This window comes from Muscardinus avellanarius (genome assembly GCF_963383645.1).
Source record: "Muscardinus avellanarius genome assembly, chromosome: 1".
In the NCBI taxonomy this organism is placed as follows: Eukaryota; Metazoa; Chordata; class Mammalia; order Rodentia; family Gliridae; genus Muscardinus; species Muscardinus avellanarius.
Window position 1 is genome coordinate 45,185,226 of NC_137786.1, and position 21,939 is coordinate 45,207,164.

At 42.2% G+C, this 21,939-nt stretch overlaps 2 protein-coding genes across 3 annotated transcripts in view; one reads left to right on the top strand and one right to left on the bottom strand.

Annotated features, from left to right (window-relative positions):
- The window catches only part of MTREX (Mtr4 exosome RNA helicase), a gene marked incomplete at both ends in the record, with an annotated part of 95,367 nt that extends 94,196 nt beyond the window's left edge, over window positions 1-1,171 (top strand). The window contains one exon of the mRNA XM_080704417.1: window positions 1,119-1,171. Coding sequence (XP_080560543.1) covers window positions 1,119-1,171 — 53 coding nt within the window. The remainder of the gene's footprint in view (window positions 1-1,118) is intronic.
- Window positions 1,172-1,612: 441 nt separating this feature from the next.
- PLPP1 (phospholipid phosphatase 1) overlaps window positions 1,613-21,939 on the bottom strand; it is a gene marked incomplete at both ends in the record, with an annotated part of 89,869 nt that continues 69,542 nt past the window's right edge. For both annotated transcript variants that reach the window (XM_080706682.1, XM_080706681.1), the window contains 3 exons: window positions 1,613-1,741; window positions 3,105-3,281; window positions 16,324-16,381. In XM_080706682.1, coding sequence (XP_080562808.1) covers window positions 1,613-1,741; window positions 3,105-3,281; window positions 16,324-16,381 — 364 coding nt within the window. The remainder of the gene's footprint in view (window positions 1,742-3,104; window positions 3,282-16,323; window positions 16,382-21,939) is intronic.

Genomic DNA, 21,939 nt, shown 5'->3' on the forward strand with positions numbered 1-21,939 from the left:
TACAGGTATGTGCTGTTACATTGGCTGGGAAATAATTTTCAGGGTGTTGTGTGCATTTATTTACATGTATTCATTCACATACATGCATTGTACACTTATTCTGTGCCAGTCATTGTTTTAAGCACAAGGGGATACACATTGAACCTCACAGACCTTTACATTCTAGGGTGGAGGAGACAGTCATTAACCACTCCAGCGATTATATCAGGTGGTCTTAAGTCTATGGCGGCCTAGGAGCCTCCACACAGATGGTGGCAATTGAGGTCCTTTGTGTGCTTGAGTGACATGAGGCTGGTGTGGCTGAGTGAGCAGGGAGTAGAAGTAAAGGTTGGGAAGAGAAAGGAAGTAAGTGAAATGAGGCTTGGCGCCCTGGCGTGGTGTGCTCCAACTTGGGGCTTATAACATAATCCTTGCTGTTGCATTAAAGGCAAGTCCGTAGAGTGGCAAGGTGAGAGGGATCATAAGGATGGCTAGACCGATGTGGTAATAATGCTTAGGGGCAGCCCTAGGCATGCTTGTTCTCAATTTTGTCATTTCTCCTGAATCTTGCCTAAGAAAATACTGAAGTGTCAAAGAGTGGCAACCCTGTTGTTGCTCATACTACGTTGACACTAGTGATTTCTAGTAACTCTGGTATCTGAAGAGGTTTGTAAAAACTGGCTTTTATTTCCACATCATTGGTAGATGCAGGCCTATTTCATCAGTTTTATATCTTAGACATGAATGTTTTAAAAATAAAATTTATCTTGATTGTCCTGCTTTAATATGAAAAGAATTTCAAATGGTATCAGAAAAAAAATACTGTCTTGTGATATTGAGTAAAGGTCTATGGTTTTGGATCAAATAGCTTCTGGTGATAGTTTAGTCCTTTCCAGGATGTCTTTATAAATAATTTACCCCGCAGTCACACAGTGTAAAGAACAGAGTTCTGGTTTCTAATTTTCCTGCCTCTTAGATGGCTGTGAACAGGACTAGTAAGACTAGTAAGGTTGTTTTATTTTCCAGGCTACTTTCTTACCAATTGAATCCAGATAGCTTACTCTTTAAAATGCAGTAATAAGACGTTAACATGCTTTGTGGTCTTGAAGGCTTGAAACTTATTTTTTCTCTTCTCTTAGGAATTACCAAAATCAAGAGAGATATTGTGTTTGCCGCCAGCCTCTACTTATAGTTTGAGGAACATGGAGTTTTAACATTATTCGCTACCTGCTTGACTACAGTGACTACAAATGGTTCAGTGTTGATGTGATTTTTCCCATCTCAAGACAGTTGTGCTTAAACGTTTTAAAATGTATATTTAAATCAAACATTCTAAGAAAGCGTATTACATACACATATGTACATAAGCATTACTTTTTAATAAAAAATGTACAGGTGGGGGCATTGTTTTAGTGGAAGGCTTGAATTTTTTTAATGAACTTAGCTATTAGAGAACCATTGTGTTAAATGTAACTATATACACAGATAAAGTGGGCATCCAAGAGGTATAGCAGCAGCAGCAGTCCCTTAAAGGCCTGTACACTGGGAAGAGAGACACTTCCTCTTGTCTTCTGGTTACAATTATTTTCCTTTAGAAAGCAGGCTGGCTTCGTCTACGCACCCTGCCACCCCTTCAAGGCTGGTGATTGTTCCGATAGTGATTTCCTGTTGGCGTTTCATGCAGCGTTGTATGAGAGTCCTCCTCTTTTCTTTCTTTAAAAGGAGAATTTCTCTCCTTGAAGAAATCTGATACATACACAGCCTGTATAGAACATGTTACACTTAGAACAGAGCAAAAATTTAATAGTATAATTTACATTAGTTTATGAACCATATATAAAGTTGGAAGACATTTGTGAACATAAATTTAAACAAAAAAGATATCCCTCGGATGGTGTTGTAGTTAATGAAATAAACTTGCTAATAGGATATTTTTGTAAAGACTATTCTAGAGTTGCTTTGTTATGCCTTTGGCAAATAACTTCGTTCTACCAACACTTAATGAAAACTATTTGTGTAAATTCTCAGTTCATACCAAAAATTTTAAAGCCAGAGGCTCTTACTTTTAGCTCGTAGCTATCCTGACATGACTTTTAGTATTATTAATAACATTATTATTCTTACTCACTAGGAATTATTCGGCTAAACTCTGCCTTGTCAGTTTTCTGAGGATCCCCCCCCCCCCCCAGGTCTGGGGATGGAACCCAGGGTCATTCAACCTCTGAGCTACACCCCCTGCCCGACTTTTTATTCTTTATTTTGAAACAGTGTCTCACTAAGTTGTGGGGGGCCTCTTTAAGTAGCTGAGGCTGTCCATGAACCACAATCCTCCAGTCTCAGCCTCCCAAATGCTGGGATTACAAGCGTGAACCACCACACCCTGGGTTTTTTTGTTTTTCTTTTCTTTGCCTGGGTCTGGGGATGGAACCCAGGGGCATTTGACCTGACCTTCTTTTTTTTTTTTTTTTTTTTTTTTTTTGGTACTAGGCTTCCTGGAAGCCCTCTACCTCCGGGCTACACTCCCAGACCTATTTTTTATATTTTTATTTGGAAACAGGGTCTCTTAAGCCAGCGCGGCTGGCTTCAAACCTGCACGATCCTCTTGTCTCCGCCTCCTAAGCGCAGAGATTACAAGCATGAGTCACCACACCTGGCGACCTGCCCTGTGTTTCATTCTTTATTTTGAAATAGGGTCTAAGTTGTTAGCCGGGCATGGTGATGCACGCTTGTAATCCCTGCGCTTGGGAGGCTTAGACAGGAGGATCACACAGGTTCGAAGCCAGCCTCAGCTACTTAGTGAAGCTCAGTAACTTAGTGAGACCCTGTTTCCAAATAAAGTATAAAATAGGTCTGGGAGTATAGCCTGGAGGTAGAAAGCCTCTGGGTTCCACCCCAGTACCACCAAAAAAAAAAAAAAGAAAAGAAAAAAGAAATAGGGTCTGAGTTACAGAGGGCCTAAATAGCTGAGGCTGTTCGCAAACCGTGATCCCCCGGCCTCAGCCTCCCGAATGCTGGGATTATAAGCATGCGCCATCACGCCTGGCTTCTAACTGGGGACTTCCTATTTTCTAAATTATCCAAATGTTTACCAGTATCAAGATGGAGGCTGCTGCCCACATACTTACAACTAATATTGCAACTACAGCTCCTTGAATGAGTCCCGTTAACACATCACTCCAATGGTGTTTGTAATCAGAAACTCGAGAAAGGCCCACGTAAATGGATGCAGCAACAAGACCAAACTGCAGCGTGGGGCGTAAGAGTCTTGCCCAGTCTCCCTTCATCCTGGCCTGAAGATAAAGCTAACAGAAAAGAAGAAAGAAAATAGCTCGTTTAAAATGCCAATTAAAACTATTTTATTAAGTATCAACATACCTCTAGAAAGCTGACATTTAAAATGACTATCAACATAGATGGAATAAGACTTTAGGGAGGCATTTTTATACTTACCAATGCCTAAGAGATCATTCTTTTAAATAAAACAAAAAATGCTGCTGCCCTAGTAACTTATTTACCTATTTAGTAATACCACCCTTCAAATAGTAAGGCAGGGTTCCTTGTTTGTTTCTGACTCCTGACAGCATGCCTCCCCTTGCAGCTAGGTTGTGGTTGGAGGTGATTCTGTCATTGGTTCTAAGTCTTGGGATAACCTGCTTGCATTCTGAGCACAGCCTCCCCTGGCTATCTGACCCCTCTAGGGGCTGTTTTTTGTTTGAATCACCAGTTTACTTGAGAGAGTACTAGCCTCAAACTATTTAATAGTGCAAAGAGATAAATTACTATATAAGTAAATATAATAATGTGTTTAAGTTATAGGTAATCATTTAGTCATGATCCTGCAAAGGAGTCTTTCAGTAGCACCTGTACCCTTTATTAGTCTGACCTGAGAATTCCCCCCTTTCCCATATATGCTTGACTTGGTGTGTCAGTACGGGGCATGGTGGCACACCCTTGGAATCCCAGTACTTGGGAGGCTGAGACAGAGGACTGTAGGTTTGTAGTCGACCTCAGCAATTTAGTAAGGCACTCTGTAATTGTTGAGACCTTGTTTCAAAATAAATGGGGCTGGGGCTGTAGCTTCTCCTTGGGAGGCTGAAACAAGAGGATCACAGGTTCAAGAACAGCCTCAGCAAGCAGTGCAACTTGTCAACTTGGACCCTGTTTCAAAATTTAAAAATAGGGCTGAGGGGAGTAGCTTGGAAATAGAATCCCCCTGGGTTCAATCCCCAGTACACCCACACACACACAAAAGTCATGATCTTAGAAGATCATCCCAGCAAAATCAACTAAAGACTGTTCGAGCTGATAAGCAGAGTAGCCAGCTACAAAATCAATTCACAAAAATCAATAGCCTTTGCTGGGCATGGTGGCGCACACTTGTAAACCCAGCATTTGGGAGGCTGAGACACTAGGGTCATAATTTGCAGCTAGCCTCAGCTACTTAGGCTCTTCACAACTCAATGAGACCCTGTTTCAAAGTAAAGAATAAAAAATAGGGCTGAGAGTATAGCTCGGAGGTAGAATGCCCCTGGGTTCCATCCCCAGTACCAAAAAAAAAAAAAAAAAAAAAATCAATGGCCTTTCTGTATACCACTCATCAATCCACTGGAAAGGAATATGGGGGGGGGGGATCTCATTTATGATTGCTCCAAGAATAATAAAATGCTTAGGAATACCTCTAACTAGGAAAGTAAAAGACCACAATGAAGACTACAGAACACTGAAGAAAGAGTGGAAGGCATTAGAAGATCAAAAAAGTACTTCCCATGTTCCTGGATAGGCAGAGTAAATATCTTCGAAATGGCCAACTACCAAAATCGATACACAGATATAATGTAATCCCCATTAAAATACCAACATTATTCACAGAAATATAAAAATAAAACACTCCTAAAATTTATATGGTAAAACAAAAGACCCAGGACAGCCAAAGCAATTCTTAGCCACAAAAAACATGATGGAGTCATCACAATACCCAGCTTCAAACTATAAAGCTACAGTAAGCAGAAATCAGTGGAACAAAAGGTACAGAAATAAATTCACAGCAGTGGTCTTGAACAAAGGTCCAAAGACAGATGCTTGAGAAAAGATTTCAACACATGGTACTGGTAAAACTAATTAATATGTAGAAAAATGGAAATAAACCCAACCTCTCACCCTGTGCAAGCATCAATTCTAGATATGTAAAAAGATCTAGAAATTACCAAGATCTTGCAGCAATTGAAAGAGCATTGGACCAACTCTTCAACTCAAAGGCAAGAGTAGAGACTTCTTCAAAATGAGACTCCAAAGCCAACGAAATATAAACCAATAAACAGGATTGTAATAGATTAAAAAGCTGTGTAGCAAAGAAAACTATTATGAGCCTACAGAACGGGAGAAAATCTTCACCAGCTACCCCTTTGATAAGGGATTAATATCTAGAATATATAGCTTTACAAAACTCAGTACTAAAAAAAAAAATGGGGAATGGATCTTAAAAGAAGTACAAATGGCCAATAAATTTAAAAAAATGTTTACTATCATTAGCAGTCAGGGAAATGCCATTCAAAACTTCACTGAGATTCCAACTAGCCCTAGTTAGAATGGCAATCATCAAGAATACAAATAACAAATGCCAGTGAGAGTGGGGAAGGAGGCTCTTCTATACTGATGGTGGGATTGCAAGTTAGTACAGCCTCCATAGTCATCAGTATGGAGGCTCCTTAAAAGACTAGGAATGGACCCGCCCACGACCTGGCATACCATTTCTAGGGATCTCCACAAAAGAACTGAAACTAGATTACTGTAGGGACACATGTGGGCCCATGTTTACAGAAGCTCAATTCACAGTAGCCAAACTATGGAACTAGCTTAGGTGTCCAACAACAGAGAAATGGATGACAAAGTATATACACATGATAGAATTCTACTCAGCCATAAAAAGTAACATGATTATGTCATCCTCAGGAAAATGGATGGAACTTGAGCTCGGTGAGATTGCAGTTGCAAAGTGAAAAGCCATTATGTTTTCACTCATGGAAACGAGAGAAAATGAGAAATGAAGACTTCAGATAAATGAGAGACGCTTGTGGAATGGGGGAGGTGGAGCTGTAAAAGACAGGGGAAAAGGAAAATCCAGTGGAAACTATTCAAATAATCCTTTTTTCATACATAAAGTCACTTGTATCCAGTATAAAGATGAGGTAGGCATCAGGCAAGAACTAGTGGGAAACAAATGCTGTGTGTGTGTGTGTGTGTGTGTGTGTGTGTGTAAAAATTACATATCCGTGAAATGAAACAAAGACCTGCCATCAGGTATAGTGGCAAACATACCTATAATACTAGTACATGGGAGGCCAAGACAGGAGAAACAGGTTTGAAGCCAGCCAGGTCTACTTAGCAAGACCCTACCTCAAAAAATAAAATAGTGTTCTGATGGGCACGGTGGCGCACACTTGTAATCCCTGCGCTTGGGAGGCTGAGACAGGAGGATTGCACAGGTTCGAAGCCAGCCTCAGCTACTTAGTGAGGCTCTCAGCAACTTAGTGAGACCGTGTTTCCAAATAAAGTATAAAATAGGTCTGGGAGTGTAGCCCAGAGGTAGAAAGCCCCTGGGTTCCGTTCCGCCCCCAGTACCCCCCCACACACACAGAAGAAAAAATAGGTCAGGGGGTGTAGCTCAGAGGTTGAATGCCCCTGGGTTCCATCCCCAGACCCGCAAAAAAAAAAAAAAGAGAAAGAAAGTAATGCTATTCAATAATTTATGACTCAGACTTAAATAAATGCAGTCTGAGAGAAACAATTTACATGGCGCTGCCGCTGCCTACTTTAAATAGATCCATCCAGAGATCCAATTTCAGTTCCTTAGGTGCTGCTGTGGGTGTTCAGTTCTCAACAGCTGGCAGACCCAGAAGTGGTCTAATTTTATCAAATACATATTATAAAAAGAGCCTAACAGTTCATTAGCTAGTTTAAGTGCTGGTGGCTTTCTGTGGAGTTAACTCAGTGGCATTCTGTGAGCTACACCTGAGCCCTTTTATATTTTTTATTTTGAAACAAGGTCTTAGTTACTGAGGGTCTCACTAAATGCTGAGACTAGCCTCAAACCTGCAATCCTCCCATTTCAGCCTAACAAGTACTGGGATTACAAGTGTACACCTGCCTTATTTTTAAATAATCAGAATTCAAACTAAGAAAAATAAAAGTAAGAAGCCTTGTTTCAAGATATGCCTTATGGCTGCATTTGTTGGAAACTTTATTAAGGAGCAATGTTTCTCTACTATAGCTGTTACAAGTTATTCAGACAATAAAAATATATATATATACCAAGGAGTGACAAATACAGATATCTTGGGAAAACTATATCCATCTCTGCTAAGGATAAAGCAAGAAAAAAAAATCAACTCTAAAATGCACTCAAGTTAGTCCCGTTTTGTATTTCCAACCTGTGGGAAAACTCAAGAGATGGAAGATTTATGGTCTTTAGTATTCTAAAAATCCTGACTTTGACTTGTGACTAGACTGAGACATAGGTTACATATTATTTTGTCCAAATTTCTTCCCCAACATCCTAGGGGGGAAAAATTAATATTCATTCTGGGTCTATAATCAAGTAAGTACTGGCACAGTGGTGAAACCTTTACCCCTATAACTGATTTTCTCCATACACACACACACACACACACACACACACACACACACACACACAATATATATATATATATATATATATATATATATATATATATATATATATATACACATACATACATACACTTAAGTACATATGTCTCTCCACAATGATACACTGTGGACCAGAAACTATTTCATCCTGAGGGGCTTCTGGGCTCTCCCCATTGTGGCTTTATGGCTAACCTTACACTCTAGACTGCCTCCTCTGGTAGCCAACCAAAGGCCATGGCTGGAGCACAGTCTGTGGTCACAGAGGACTCTCGGAAGTGCCTCCCATCTGCATTCGCTCTTGGAGGGCAGGGGGCACGTAGGTCCTGCAAAGGAAGGCACCTCAAAGAGCCCTGTTCTTAGGCCGGGCATGGTGGCGCACGCTTGTAATCCCAGCACTTGGGAGGCTGAGATGGGAGGGTCACACAGGTTCAAAGCCAGTCTCAGTTACTGAGTGAGGCTCTCAGCAACTTAGTGAGAAAAGCCCCTGGGTTCCACCCCCAATACTCCCCCCACACACACACACACAAAGAGCCCTGTTCTTCCCTATGAAGACTGTTCCAGTTAAACAGGGAAAATAATTCAAAGAATCCCATCAGCTGCCCAGACCAAAATGAATTTCCTTCCTTGCTTGGGAAGGATGACTCCCCCACTACCTACCCCCGCTCACAAATTTGAACACCGCCCTGAAATACTTTGAAGAGTACCAGTCATGTTTATAAAAGGAATGCCGGCCCGCCACTGCTGTCCACTCTGCTGTAAGTGGAAAACAACTCTAGAACAAACAGAGACATGTGAGCTTCCACGAGACACATTCAGAGTGAAGAGGAGTTAGTCAAAAAGACACGGCGTGTGACTTCACCCACCTTCACGCTCGCCCCCTCGCTTTATCTACACAAATTCCATGGGTCTCTGAGGGCAAGTGAGCCTCACGGTGAAACCCGCACTCAGCTGCAGCCTCTTCCCGTCTTGTTTCTAGACAGGAGAACCTTGTTTCAACCTTTCCAGACAAGAACTCAGAGCAATAGCTCAGCAAATCAAGTAGCTCCACAGAGTATACACAGCCTAGTTTTAGAAAGCAGAAACTAGTATGAGAAGGACTGGCATTAAAGTCTACCAGTACCCTTCAGGAACGTCCTTGCTGAAACCAGGCAGCACCACTGTCCCTGGTGAAAAGGAAGGTTGCAGGCATGGGCTCTGCCTCCAAGAAGGGCAAAATGAGCAGATGTCAGGCTCCTGAGCCCCTTCAGAGGGTCCTGGTCTGAAACCCCAGGTCAATGTTCCTGTATGAGTTGTCCGCACACACAGGCTACAGACAAGCTTCTCTCCCCACTAACTTCATTATTGTGTGTGTGTGGGGGGAGGGTACTGGGGGAGGAACCCAGGGGCTTTTCTACCTCTGGGCTATACTCCCAGACCTATTTTATACTTTATTTGGAAACAGGGTCTCGCTAAGTTGCTGAGAGCCTCACTCAGTGGCTGAGGCTGGCTTCGAACCTGTGTGATTCTCCTGTCTCAGCCTCCCAAGTGCTGGAATTACAAGTGTGTGCCATCACGCCCGGCTTCCCCGCTAACTTTAAAGAAATGAAAGCATCTTAAGCTGGACATGATGGTACACACCTGTAATCCCAGTCCTTAAGAGATCAAGACAGGAGGATCACAGGTTTGACACCAGCGCTTGGGAGGCTGAGACAGGAGGATCGCACAGGTTCAAAGCCAGCCTCAGCTACTGAGTGAGGCTCTCAGCAACTTAGTGAGAAAAGCCCCTGGGTTCTACCCCCAGTACCACAAAAGAGAGAGGGGGGGGAGGGAGAGAGAGATCTGTTCTTCCCTATGAAGACTCTTCCAGGTCAGTTAAACAGGGAAAATAATTAAAAGAATCCCATCAGCTGCCCAGACCAAAAAGAATTTCCTTTCTTGCTTGGGAAGGATGACTCCTCCACTACCTACCCCTGCTCACAAATTTGTGATCCCACAGGTTGGAAGCCAGCCTCAGCTGGTAATTTAGCACAACTATATTTCATAATAAAAAACAAAATCGGTCTAGAGGTATAGCCCAGAGGCAGAATGCCCCTGGCTTCAATCCTTGTACCACCAAAAAGGAAAAGAAAAATAAATAAAAGCATCTCCACTAGGGTATTAGTAGAGAGTTATACAGGCAATATCTTATTCCTCAGGCAGTAAGGACAGAGAATAAGGACGTGTTGAAATAACCAAAGCATCAAGCCCATCATGTGCCAACTGCTTCGCAGAGAAGCATCAAGGCCTTCTGCCTAGTCCACGCCGATCAGCGTGACTACTCTTGAAGAGTCCACGGTGTTCTTATGAGGTATACAAAGAAGACCTGGTCAAAGCAGACTGCATAGGGCCATGACTGAAAAAAAATTAGAACGTGTACACATTTTTCTGTATGTAAAAAATGATATATCCTTTTAAAAAATCAAGAAACTCAACATCTTTGACGTTAATACATTTTCATTCTTTCACAATCACTAGAGGGTACTGCAATGTTCTGAATACTTATGCCCCCCATTCATATATTCAAATACTAAACTCCAAGGTTAGGATTAGAGGTGGGGGCTTTGGTGGTGATTAGATCCCTCCCCAAGTATAGGGATTACAGGTGTGCACCACCACACCAGGCAGTATTTGGCACTTTTGATCTCACAAGAGTATTTTATCAGTAGAGAACAAAGAATCCCATTTAACAGGGTTAGATGACCAAGTAAGGTACATGCACATTCTAGATGGGCTAAATCGGAGACCTTTTAAAAACGTATTTTAAACCAAGAAAGCAGCATACTGCATGAGACATACTCTATTGTGTGTGTGGTAGTGGGGATAGAACCCAGGGGCATTCCGATGTACACCCCCAGCCCTATTTTTTATCCTTTATTTTGAAACAAGGTCTCATTAATTTGCAGAGGGCCTCTCTAAGTAGCTGAGGCTGGCAGTGGACCTGCGATCCTCCTGTCCCAGCCTCCCAAGCATTCAGATTACAAGTGTGCGCCACCACACCTGGCTTGCATTAGACGTGATCTTGAAGAACCCATACCTACAAGTTTTCTTCCATGCTTTTTCCAGTCAAGAACACCCTGCCCTCACCAACAAATACGCCACTTTGCTTCCTTTAACTGTTCTTATATTTAAAAGGCCTTTATACATTCTAGGCGAGCTTAACAGTCTCATAGGTCTAAATCTGTCTGCATATTGGTCTTCCATAGCTACTTTTATACTCATCGCCAATGAGGAAAACAAGCATCACTGCCCTGCTGATAAAGCTATTTTAGTGCTTTATCAAACAGAAATGGTATCATAGGTGAGCATGGCTTCTAAAGTCAAGACTGGCCCAGGTACGCACACTTGTCATCCCAGGACTTGGGAGGCTGAGACGAGAGGAGTGCAGGTTCACAGCAGCCTCGCTGAGATAAGCTTGGTAAGATCCTGTTTCCAAATAAAACCAAGTGGGGCTAGGGGTGCAGCTTGAGGTAGACTGCCTTGAATAAATCCCCAGCACCCTCCCCCAACAAAATCGAAGTCAAGACTCCCTGGCTAAAATTTCTGAAACAACATTTAGTTTCCCTTAAAGGGCCTAATTATGCCTCAACTTTAAGTCTAGTCATATCGAGTCTTTTGCAGCCAGTTCATTTTTATTTTGTCCCTTGACTAACCTTGAACTGTGAGAAATATGTCTTTTGTTTCTAAACCTTCCAGTCTATTATAGTAACTGATTATAGTAACCCAAATTAAGAAAGAATATAACTGCAAAATGTTGTCTTACAGTGTCTTTAATACTCTATCCTTAAAATAAGTGGCCATAAGCCGGGCGTGGTGGCGCACGCTTATAATCCCCATGCTTGGGAGGCAGAGATAGGATGATCGCGCAGGTTCGAAGCCAGCACACGCTGGCTTAGGAGACCCTGTTTCCAAATAAAAATGTAAAAATAGGTCTGGGAGTGTAGCCCGGAGGTAGAAGGGCTTCCAGGAACCCCAGTACCACCAAAAATAAAAAATAAAAATAAGTAGCCATCCACATTTTTTTGTGTGGTACTGGGGATGGAACCCTTCTACCTCTGGGCTATACTCCCAGACCTATTTTATATTTTTATTTTTGGACACAGGGTATCTTAAGCCAGCAAGGCTGGCTTTGAACCTGTGTGATCTTCCTGTCTCCGCCTCCCAAGCATGGGGATTACAAGCGTGTGCCACCACATCCAGCCCACCCATATACATTTTAAGCCAGAGTTAAGGGGTCAGTTTGCAAGTTATAGGATAGTTTTCACTGTGTGTGTGTGTGTGTGTGTGTGTGTGTGTGTGTGTGTGTGTGTGTAATTGGAAACTGAACCCAGGAGCATTCTACCTCTGAGCCACATATCCAGCCTGTTTCATTTTTTATTTTGAAATAACGCCTTGCTAAGTTGCTGAGGGGCTTGCTAAGTCCGTAAGGCTGGCCTAGGACCTGCGATCCTCCTGTTTCTGTCTCCCAAGTAATGGGATTACAGGTGTATGCTGACACGCCCAACTGGTTTGTGTATTTTCAAAGTTATTTTGGAGCAAAAGATGAAGCCCAGTGGTACAGTACTTGTGTGGTATGTATAACACCTTGCACCACAAAAAAAGTATTTTAAAATGAAAGAATAATCTACAAAGCCTAAATATTTGTTATCTAACTTTTGCTGGAAAAAAAAATCACCAACTCCTGGACTAGATTAACAGCATGCTCAACACAAAGAAATATACTTTTGTCTATTTATTTTTGAAACACTACTTCCAAGACCAAGCCCAGAAAACTAAATTGATTTTTCTACCTATCTTTGATAACAAGTGTGGCCAGAACTCTGTAGGCAGGCCTCAGTTTAAACTCTGGGCTTCCATTTTGCCATCTTTAGGCTCAAGTCTCACCTTAGGCAGGATGCATGTGGTCTACAGGGTTCATCCACCCAATGCTCAGCATTGCTCTACAGTTGGCAAAGACATGAGATAGCAAGTGTTGGGTGGCACAGGGTCCATGCTAAATGAGGACTGCTTGTGTCTTCAGGAAAGTGACCCTGTCTAAACACTGGAGGGGACAAGGTCCAACAAGCAGCATTCTGTGGTGTGGAGGAGAGCAGCCAAAGCCCGGGGGGGAGGGGCGGGGGGACTTTGTAGCCCAGATACAGTGCAGCGATACAATGCAGTTATAGAATCTGTGGCTTTAGCTTCAATAGAATGGTATCAGGACAAAAATTTTAGTATATTCCTCATTGCCTTATACCATGTCTATTCTCCTGAACAAATCATAAATTTGGAATCTTTGGCAGTCAATCAAATTCACAGGGAGTCACTAAGCACAGAAGAACCCCGCCTTCCCTCTGGGGCTGGCTCCTGCGCACTGCGAAGCTGCGGGGCTGGGCTGCCTCAGAGCAGACGATGCTCAGGGTAGTTGCTTTAAGAGACAGTTTTTACTAGAAGCTAATTTTTTTTCTGGGTGTCAGGAATTCCTGAGGAATTAAATGACTGGACATCTCCACCCATATCTGGGACTGACCCATGATGCCAAGATGCCTAGGGAAACAAGATGAATCACAGCCTGAGGAATCTGGGGGAGAGGAGAGCTTGCAAGCTGCCTATAACAGGCAAGCTGACAGCAGGACATCTGTGTATTCAGGGCTGAATCAAAGCCAGGGCAAGTCAATACTTCCACTGCTTGCAGTCAGCAAGATGCAGCGCTTGGTTACTCTGAGGCCTCAGTATAACATACCTATTTACCTGGGCTTTTTGCTAATTATAATTTACATCTAAACGGCTCACACTGACCCAATTACCAAATTATGGTTGAGGATATTTCCCTGTGCATGCATCCCTAAGTTGCCTGCTCAGATGCCTGCTATCCACCAAGCAGGCTGCCCTCTATGCGGCAACTTCATCCTCTCTGCATGAATTTTGTATTTCACAGAAGAGCCCTTGGTACACGTTTCTGTTTGGCTGAAAATACAGATGTAATATGTTTTGAGAAGGGCTAGGATGAAACTATGCATCAGAACTTTAAGATTAAACACAGAGGTCAGAGTTATATGTTAGTCCTCATTTTACTTTAAGATCTGCGTTACCTGATCAGAATCACTGGGCTACAGTTCAGATCAAGTCAGCGATCAAGCAAGACCACCTGATGTCAGGAGGCGCCTGAGACCTCACAGAGCCGTGCGGCCCTTCACTCAGCCTCTGTTCCCATCTGTGAAGAGCGGCAATCGCTCCTCATCATTTTCTTCCTGGAGATTATTACCAAGACTCAGAAGTAAAAATAGTGCAAAATGCCAATCATCAGCAGTATCAACCTGGATTATGGCATCAACTTAGATTACTGATGCTACCCCACACAAGCTGAGTAAATTACACACAACAGCCACCCTGGCTGCACTGGCGCTGGCGCTGGGGCACAGGAAGCACGTCCATGCCTGCAAAGCCCTTCAGTACAGTCACACTGCTCTGGGGATGGGGAAGTCCATCAGGTACCGATGCTCTTCCTATCGCCCAGCCTTCCCCTTCCCGACTAGTGCTCTATTCATAAAACAAAACATTACTTGGGAGGCTGAGACCGGAGGGTCGCAGGTTCTCGGCCAGCCTCAGTAACTTAATGAGGACTGCTGCAACTTAGTAAGACCCGGTTTCAAAATAAAAAATGAAAAGGGCTGGGGTGTGGCTCAGAGGCAGAATGCTCCTGGGTTTAATCCCCAGTACCACAAAAACAAACAAAAAAGCATGCTGGCTCCCTTTGGAAAGAATGTTAATGTTCCCTAATAAAATAAAGGAACAGGGAATGTTAGAATAGTATTCACTATTAACTAATTTGAAATAAGCCACATTTCCCAGGGCTTATCTAGAAAAACATTTGGCTGTGTCTTAAAAAAAAAAAAAAACAAAAGAAGAAGTCCTGAATTCTGCTAAATCTATATCCTGTTGCTTCAGCACACAACAAAATTAATACAAAAGCCTCACAATTTCCAGAAATGGTTTAAAGTTGTGGATTTGAATTTTAAACAACAAATGAAATTTTACATTCCTTTAACTTTATGAGTTTGGTAATGTATTTATTTTTGTGAGTCTGTGGATGGAACCCAGGGGCATTCGACCTCTGAGCTACAGTTCCTGACCTATTTTTTATTTTTTTATTTTAAAACCAGGTCTCACTGAATTGCAGAGGGCCTCACTAAGTAGCTGAGGCTGTCCATGAACCGAGATCCTCCAGTCTCAGCCTCCTGAATGCTGGGATTACAAGCGTGTAACACCACACCGGGCTTAGAGTTTGGTTTTTTTAAAGAAAAGCAAAATTCTGGTGAAGCAGACTTTAAATTTTCCTGAGACCAGATTAACTCCCATCAGTCTACCTTAACATTATACATCACAGATTTTTTATTTTTGTACCAGGGATGGAACCCAGGGGCATTGTACCTCCAAGTTACACCCCCAGCCCTATTTTTTTATACTTTAATTTGAAACAGGGTCTCACTGAGTTGCGAAGGGCCTCGCTAAGTAGTTGAGGCTGTCCACGAACTGCAATCTTCCCGTCTCAGCCTCCCAAAGGCTGGGATTACAAGTGTGCGCCACCATGCCTGGCTGGATTCTTAATCTAAGCCTTAAATATCTATATAGCCCTTAATGAGATTGGGGGGGGGGAACAGCCACATATTTCATATACAACAATAGGAAAATCCACTAATAAGATTCAAGACACAAAAAATTATAATGGCTCTATTAGGATAGCGTTTCCCTCCTCTCCTCTCTGCTAAAATGCTGATAACATACTATACAGTAATGTGTGTCATGTTAGAAATAATTTGTGTGAGTAAAGGAAGAACATTATTAAAATTGATCTTTAAAGACCCCTTAAATATGTCCTAAAGTCTAGTCTTCCATAAGTTCTTCTTAAAAAAAAAAAAAAAAAAAAAAAAGCTACACAATCACCTCCAGCTTGCTTCTCTAACTCCCCACTGCCGGCCGGCACCGCGCCAGCAACTGCTCTGCAGACCAGCGATCAGAACCGGACCTCAGAACCGCAGATGGCTTCACACAAGTGCAGCCTCTCCGTCCCACGGAGAGCAGCTTGGAAAATGTTTCAGAAAGTGAGAGAAAAACAAAACCTGCTTAAACTGAAACAGCAGCTGCCTTTACTTGCAATATCCACACTTCAAATCTTCACCAGAGCAGACCCCAAGGGCAAGCAGCGAGGCCGCTGTGCACCCACGGGAGCAGGCGGGGGGCCTCCCTGCAGGCTGCCAAGTCCTTCAGATCCACAGCCTGCCACCAGCGCACAGAAGCCACCTGTGGGCTCCAGAAGATGTCCCAAAGTAAGGAACACACCAACTCACTCGATTTATCTGTGTGTGTGTGTGTCCTGGGTATTGAACCCAGGGATGGTGTATCTCTGAGGTGCACCCCCAGCCCTTTTCATTTAACTTAAAACAGGATCTCACACTAGGTTGCTCAGTCTAAGTTACTGAGGCTGTCCTCAAACTTGTGATGCTGTCTCAGGCTCCCCCGTACTGGGATTACAGGCGCGCGCCACCACGCCCAGTCTGAACTCCTGCTCAGCAGGACTCGCTAATGGTCTGTGTAGGATTCTGCCACGTGTGGCCCAGGAGACACTAGGGGATCAGTCATGACACGCGGCACATCCCCAGCCATCAGCAGACACGAAGTACTTACTGCCACAAACAGCATGCAGTACATGGAGAACGAAGAGTGGCCTGAGTAGAAGGACAACCTAGGGGGAAAGAGGAGAGACATTAGCTTTCTCCTAGAGGCCGAAACCTTTCGTTCTTCTTCTTCCCTGCAGTGCTGGGGATAGAACCCAAGGTCTCACATCAGTCAGACAAGAGGTCTACCACTGAGCAACACCCCCAGCCCAAGATCATTTTTGATTTCCTAAATCTCCTCTGCTTCAAAGAGCACAGCTCCCTCCCTCCCTCCACCTTTAGAGATCAGGAGGATTGATGTGGAAGGCCTATTTAAACAGGGAAATTAAGGAGTCCAAGGAAGACCTGAGGTTAGACGTCTATGCAGTATCATTTTATTGAAACTTTCACAATGGGTGATCTGTCACTGTGACCAAACTTGCAAAGCCTTTCTATAAATATTAGAGGAGCTAATGTTGGCAAGCCAAAACTGGCATTAATGGGCTTGCCTACCACCTCAAAATTCATATGACCATGATTTAGGGTTTATTTTCTACCCACAAGGTTTGCCCCTGAATAATGTAATGCCTCCTTTGGACACTCAGAAGCTGACCACTTTTTTCTAACCATATTGACATCTTTATGTTTTAAATGACTACACATCTTGCCTTAGATTTCCTACAATATTAAGTGCTTTGGTTTGGCATTTATTTTTAAATTGTGCACTAATAGTCCTGTACAGATGAACATCTTTTTCACTATTAGTTTATAATTAACATCTTAGTGTTCCTTTCACCTAAAAATTATGAGTGATTGGAAATTTTAATTTTATACCATTTCCTTGTTTTTCTTTGTTTGTTTATTTGCTTTTGGTACTGGAGATTAAACCCAGAGACACTCCCAGCCCTATTTATTTTGTCTTAATTTTGAAATAGGGTCTTGCTAAAGCACCGAGGCTAGCCTGGAACCTGCAATATTCCGGTCTCAGCCTCTCATGTACTGGGATTACAGGCAAGTGTCTCTGTGCCAAACTATTTTATAGCTCTTCAGAAAAAGAAAATAAAGTTTACTAACATTGAAGACCTGCTTACACAGAATCAGCCACTTATGCAAAAAAGGCAAGCAGGTTCTAAATACAATTAAAGTATGTATGAAAAAAAGCTTATGCAAATAATTTGTTTCTCCTGCTTTCCTACTGAGCAGGAGTTCGGGCTGGGCATGGTGGCGCACGCCTGTAATCCCAGTACTGGGGAGGCTGAGATAGCGTCACAAGCCTCAGTAGCTTAGTGATACTGAGCAACCTAGTGAGATCCTGTTTTAAGTTAAGAAATCTAAGAATTTTACTTAATGCACATTGCCTTTTTCAAAGGAAATTTGAAGCAGATGCTGCCTCCCAGGATTCAGAGAAGAGAAAAGACTCATAAAGTTCCTAACAAAAAGTCATGTGTACAAGTTTGGCAACCGAGGGTGAGTGGGAAATAAAAGATTGCTTAAGTACATACTGAGGATGACTACCAAGAATTTGGTTTTCTTACCAAGAATTTTGACTGTCTCTTTGCAATCAGATACATTCCTAAGAAAGAATTTTTTCAATTTCCTGTGCCACCCAGGAATTATGTAACTAAGCCTGTTGATTATTCTGGCTTTAATTTATGTAAAACAAAATATCAATCACTTTTTAGCCTTACTATTTGGCCACAGAAAATGGATCAACAGAAATTCTTTTATAGAGCAGAGTTACATCTATTTTATAGTTGGTTGCAATATATAGGAGAGCCTACAAATCAAATCAGGAATTGTCAAAGCCCATCCAGCCAACATAACTATGATCAAAGAAATATTCAACACAAGCCATTTGGTTTCATCAAATCCTGTACCTTGTACCACAAAATCATAAATTGGGAACTAAAGTAATAGGTGTTTTTGTTGATGTTGGTTTTTGTTATTTTTCTTTTTTACTAGCGATTCAATCCAGATGCTACCAAGCTACATTCCCAGGCCTATTTTACTTTTTTATTTTGAAACAGGATCTTACTACATTGCTGAGAGCCTTGCTAAGTTACTGAGGGTGGCCTCAAACTAGTGATCTTCCTCTCTGTCTCCCAAGCAGCTGGGATACACCTGTGTAAACCACACAACTAATATCAACTAATATCGGCTTTTATTCACTAATATTAACTTATTAGTTACCACTCATAGTCACTAAAATCTGAGAACCAAGTACAAATGATACCTACAGATAACAGACTGTGAACCTTAAAAGAAAAACTAGAAGAGCCAGGCGTGGCGGCGCACGCTTGTAATCCTCGCGCTTGGGAGGCTGAGACAGGAGGATCACACAGGTTCGTAGCCAGCCTCATCAGCTACTGAGTGAGGTTCTCAGCAACTTAGTGACACCCTGTTTCCAAATAAAGTATAAGATAGGTCTAGGAGTATAGCCCAGAGGTAGAAAAGCCCCTGGGTTCCACCCCCAGTACCAGAGACACACAAACAAACAAACAAAAAAGAGAGAGAAACTAGAACCATGGAAAATAAAAAAAGAAAAAGAGTAGGGCACAGTTGAAATTATTCACTTAATTTATTTTTGCAGTACTGGGGTTGGAACCCAGGGGCATTCTACCTCTGAGCTACACTCCCAGCCCTAATTTTTATTCTTTATTCTGAAACAAGGTCTCACTGAGTTGCAGAGGGCCTCTCTAAGTAGCTGAGGCTGTCCGCGAACCGCGATCCTCCTGTCTCAGCCTCCCGAATGCTGGGATTACAAGCGTGTGCCACCACACCCGGCTATGAAGGGTATTTTAAACTCTTGATTTGATGAACCATTTGATGATTAAAAATAGACAAGGAATCTTGCAAAAAGTAGGAATTTATAAAATAGGTAGTTACTGAGAATCACGAGATAACGGAAAGTTGAAGTGGGTGTATCTTAAAAATAACATGACTGGGGGCGGGGCGATTGCTTCTAAACTCTCAGCAAGGAATCTCTGTGACTAGAAGGACAGGGGAGAAGATAGGAGGTTGTGACAAAGGTCGCTCACAGAAAATGTAAAATATATAAACTAATGAAAGGAAAGAGGTCACAAGTTTCCTTTGGACCGGTGCAGAAAAAGACTTTTTTTTTTTTTTTTTTTTTTTAATGCGGTACTAGAGATGGAACCCAGGGGCATTCTACCTCCAAGCTACACTCCCAGCCCTATTTTTTAGTCTTTATTTTGAAACAGGGTCTCACTGAGTTGTAAAGGGCCTAAGTAGTAGCTGAGGCTTCCCAAATACTGGGATTACAAGTGTGCATAACCACGCTCAGCTGCAATCTGTATTTTATTTTATTTTTTGTAGTACTGGGGGTAGAACCCAGGGGCTTTTCTACCTCCTAGCTATACTCCCTGACCTATTTTTTATACTTTATTTGGAAACAAGGTCTCACTAAGTTGCTGAGAGCCTCACTAAGTAGCTGAGGCTGGCTTCAAACCCATGCAATCCTCCTGTCTCAGCCTCCCAAGCGCTGGGATTACAAGTGTGCACCACCACGCACAGCTTGTATTTTAACAAGCCAACCAGATGGTTATAATAAACCACTGAGGTCTGACAGCCACTTGTCTACAGAGAATTTTACTCTAGAAGGGAGCTATTGTTCTGCATTACAAATTCATTGTTTTGGGCGTACTTTTACCCCAAAACTAAGAGAAATATATTCTCACTGGCATAAGCAATGGCAGTCTTAATAACTACATGTTCTAATGCTATAAGTATAGCATCTTTTAATTTACAGCACATCCTTAAATATTAATTTTAAGCAAAGAACAGAATTCTCTAGATACTACAAGTAATAAGTACCTATTAGAGTTGTGTCTCACTTCTGTGTCAGGCCTGACACCCAACACCACCTGAAGCAGGAATAGTCCTGTGCTATCAGGGACAGCAGACACGCCTGAGAGTGAGGACACGTGCAGGAGAGGGGTGGGATGGGAAAGGAAAAGAATGAATGGGAAGAATCAAAACCCAAAGCCAAAATTATAGGAGGCTATTCTCATCCTAACATGTAACGAATCATCTACACAGTCAACAAAGTGAGTCACTTTGGGTGCTCATGTTCCCTTCTCCCCATTGTCAAGCATTATAATTTTATAATTAAAAGCTTATATGGGGCAAGCTGTGGAGGCAAAAAAATCAAAAGGCAGATTACGCCATAATGCGAACCTATAGAAAGTGTTTAGACTAAAATGTTTTTGCATTCTTTGCTTCCTGGCTTTTAAAATTCAAGAGAAAAGGAATAGGAAAATTAGTTCCCAGCCAAAGTATAGTCCACAATAGAATAGTAATGCAAAGCCACAGGTATGTACCATTTTTATACAGCTCCTAAACTGGCAACAACCTTCTGGAAACACTGATGGAAATAACACTTTTTTTTTAATGAAGATACAAAGCTTTCCTAAAATTGAATTTCTCCATTTGATAGTCTTTTCTCCCTGTTTCTGAACCCCAAAGTTTAATGAAGAATCTTCTCAATGAACACCATAAATTAAGCCAGGCATGGTGGTACAAAACTATAATCTCAGTACTTAGGAGGCTGAGACAGGAGGATCATAGGTTCGTGGCCAGCCTCAGCAACTTAGTGAGCCCCTCCACAACTTAGTGAAACCCTGTTTCAAAATAAAGAATAAAAAGCTGGGTGTGGTAGTGCACGCGTGTAATCCCAGCATTTTGGAGGCTGAGACAGGAGGATCTGGTTCACAGCGAATCTCAGCTACTTAGTGAGGTCCTTTGCAACTCAATGAGACCCTGTTTCAAAATAAAAACTAAAAAGTAGGGCTGGGGGCGGGCGTGGTGGTGCAGGCTTGTAATCCCCACGCTTGGGAGGCGGAGACAGGAGGCGGAGACAGGAGGATCACATAGGTTCAAAGCCAGCCTCGCTGCCTTAAGAGACCCGGTTTCCAAAATAAAAAGCATAAAATATGTCTGGGACTATAGCCTGGAGGTAGAAAGGTTTCTAGGAACCCCAGTACCACCAAAAAAAAAAAAAAACAAAAAAAAAAAGAATAAAAATACGGCTGGGGTGTAACTAACTCAGAGGTAGAATGCTTCTGGGTTCAATCCCCATTATCACAAAAAAAAAGAAAAAGAAAGCCATAAATAATTTTAAAAAATTTTATTGGTGTATTGTAGTCAGACATCTTAATGAAGTACAAGATGGTAGAGGTATACATGCACACATCACTCAATTAGCTCTTACCCAATTCCCTCCCCGTTACCTCCTCCTCATGTTTGGCTTAGTGATTGACTTTGATATGTTTGTGAATGTACATTTAGGGAGTTTCCCTCTTCCCCCTCTCATCACCCCTAGTTAGGCCTCCTTATTTGCTCTTCTATGGTTTCTCCTTCCTCATCTAGAGTTCCTCCTATGACCCTTTTTCTCCCTAGCTTCCGAATATTAGGGAGAGCATCTGATTTTTTACTTTTTGTGACTGACTAATCTCACTGATCATAATGTTCTCTAGTTCTATCCATTTCCTTATAAGTGACATAATTTTGTTCTTCTTTACATCCGAGTAAAATTCCATTGTGTACATATCCCATAGTTGTGCAATTCAATAATTTAATGTAGATAGCTCTGCAACTGAGTTATCCAGATGTCCATACTATTTAAGAG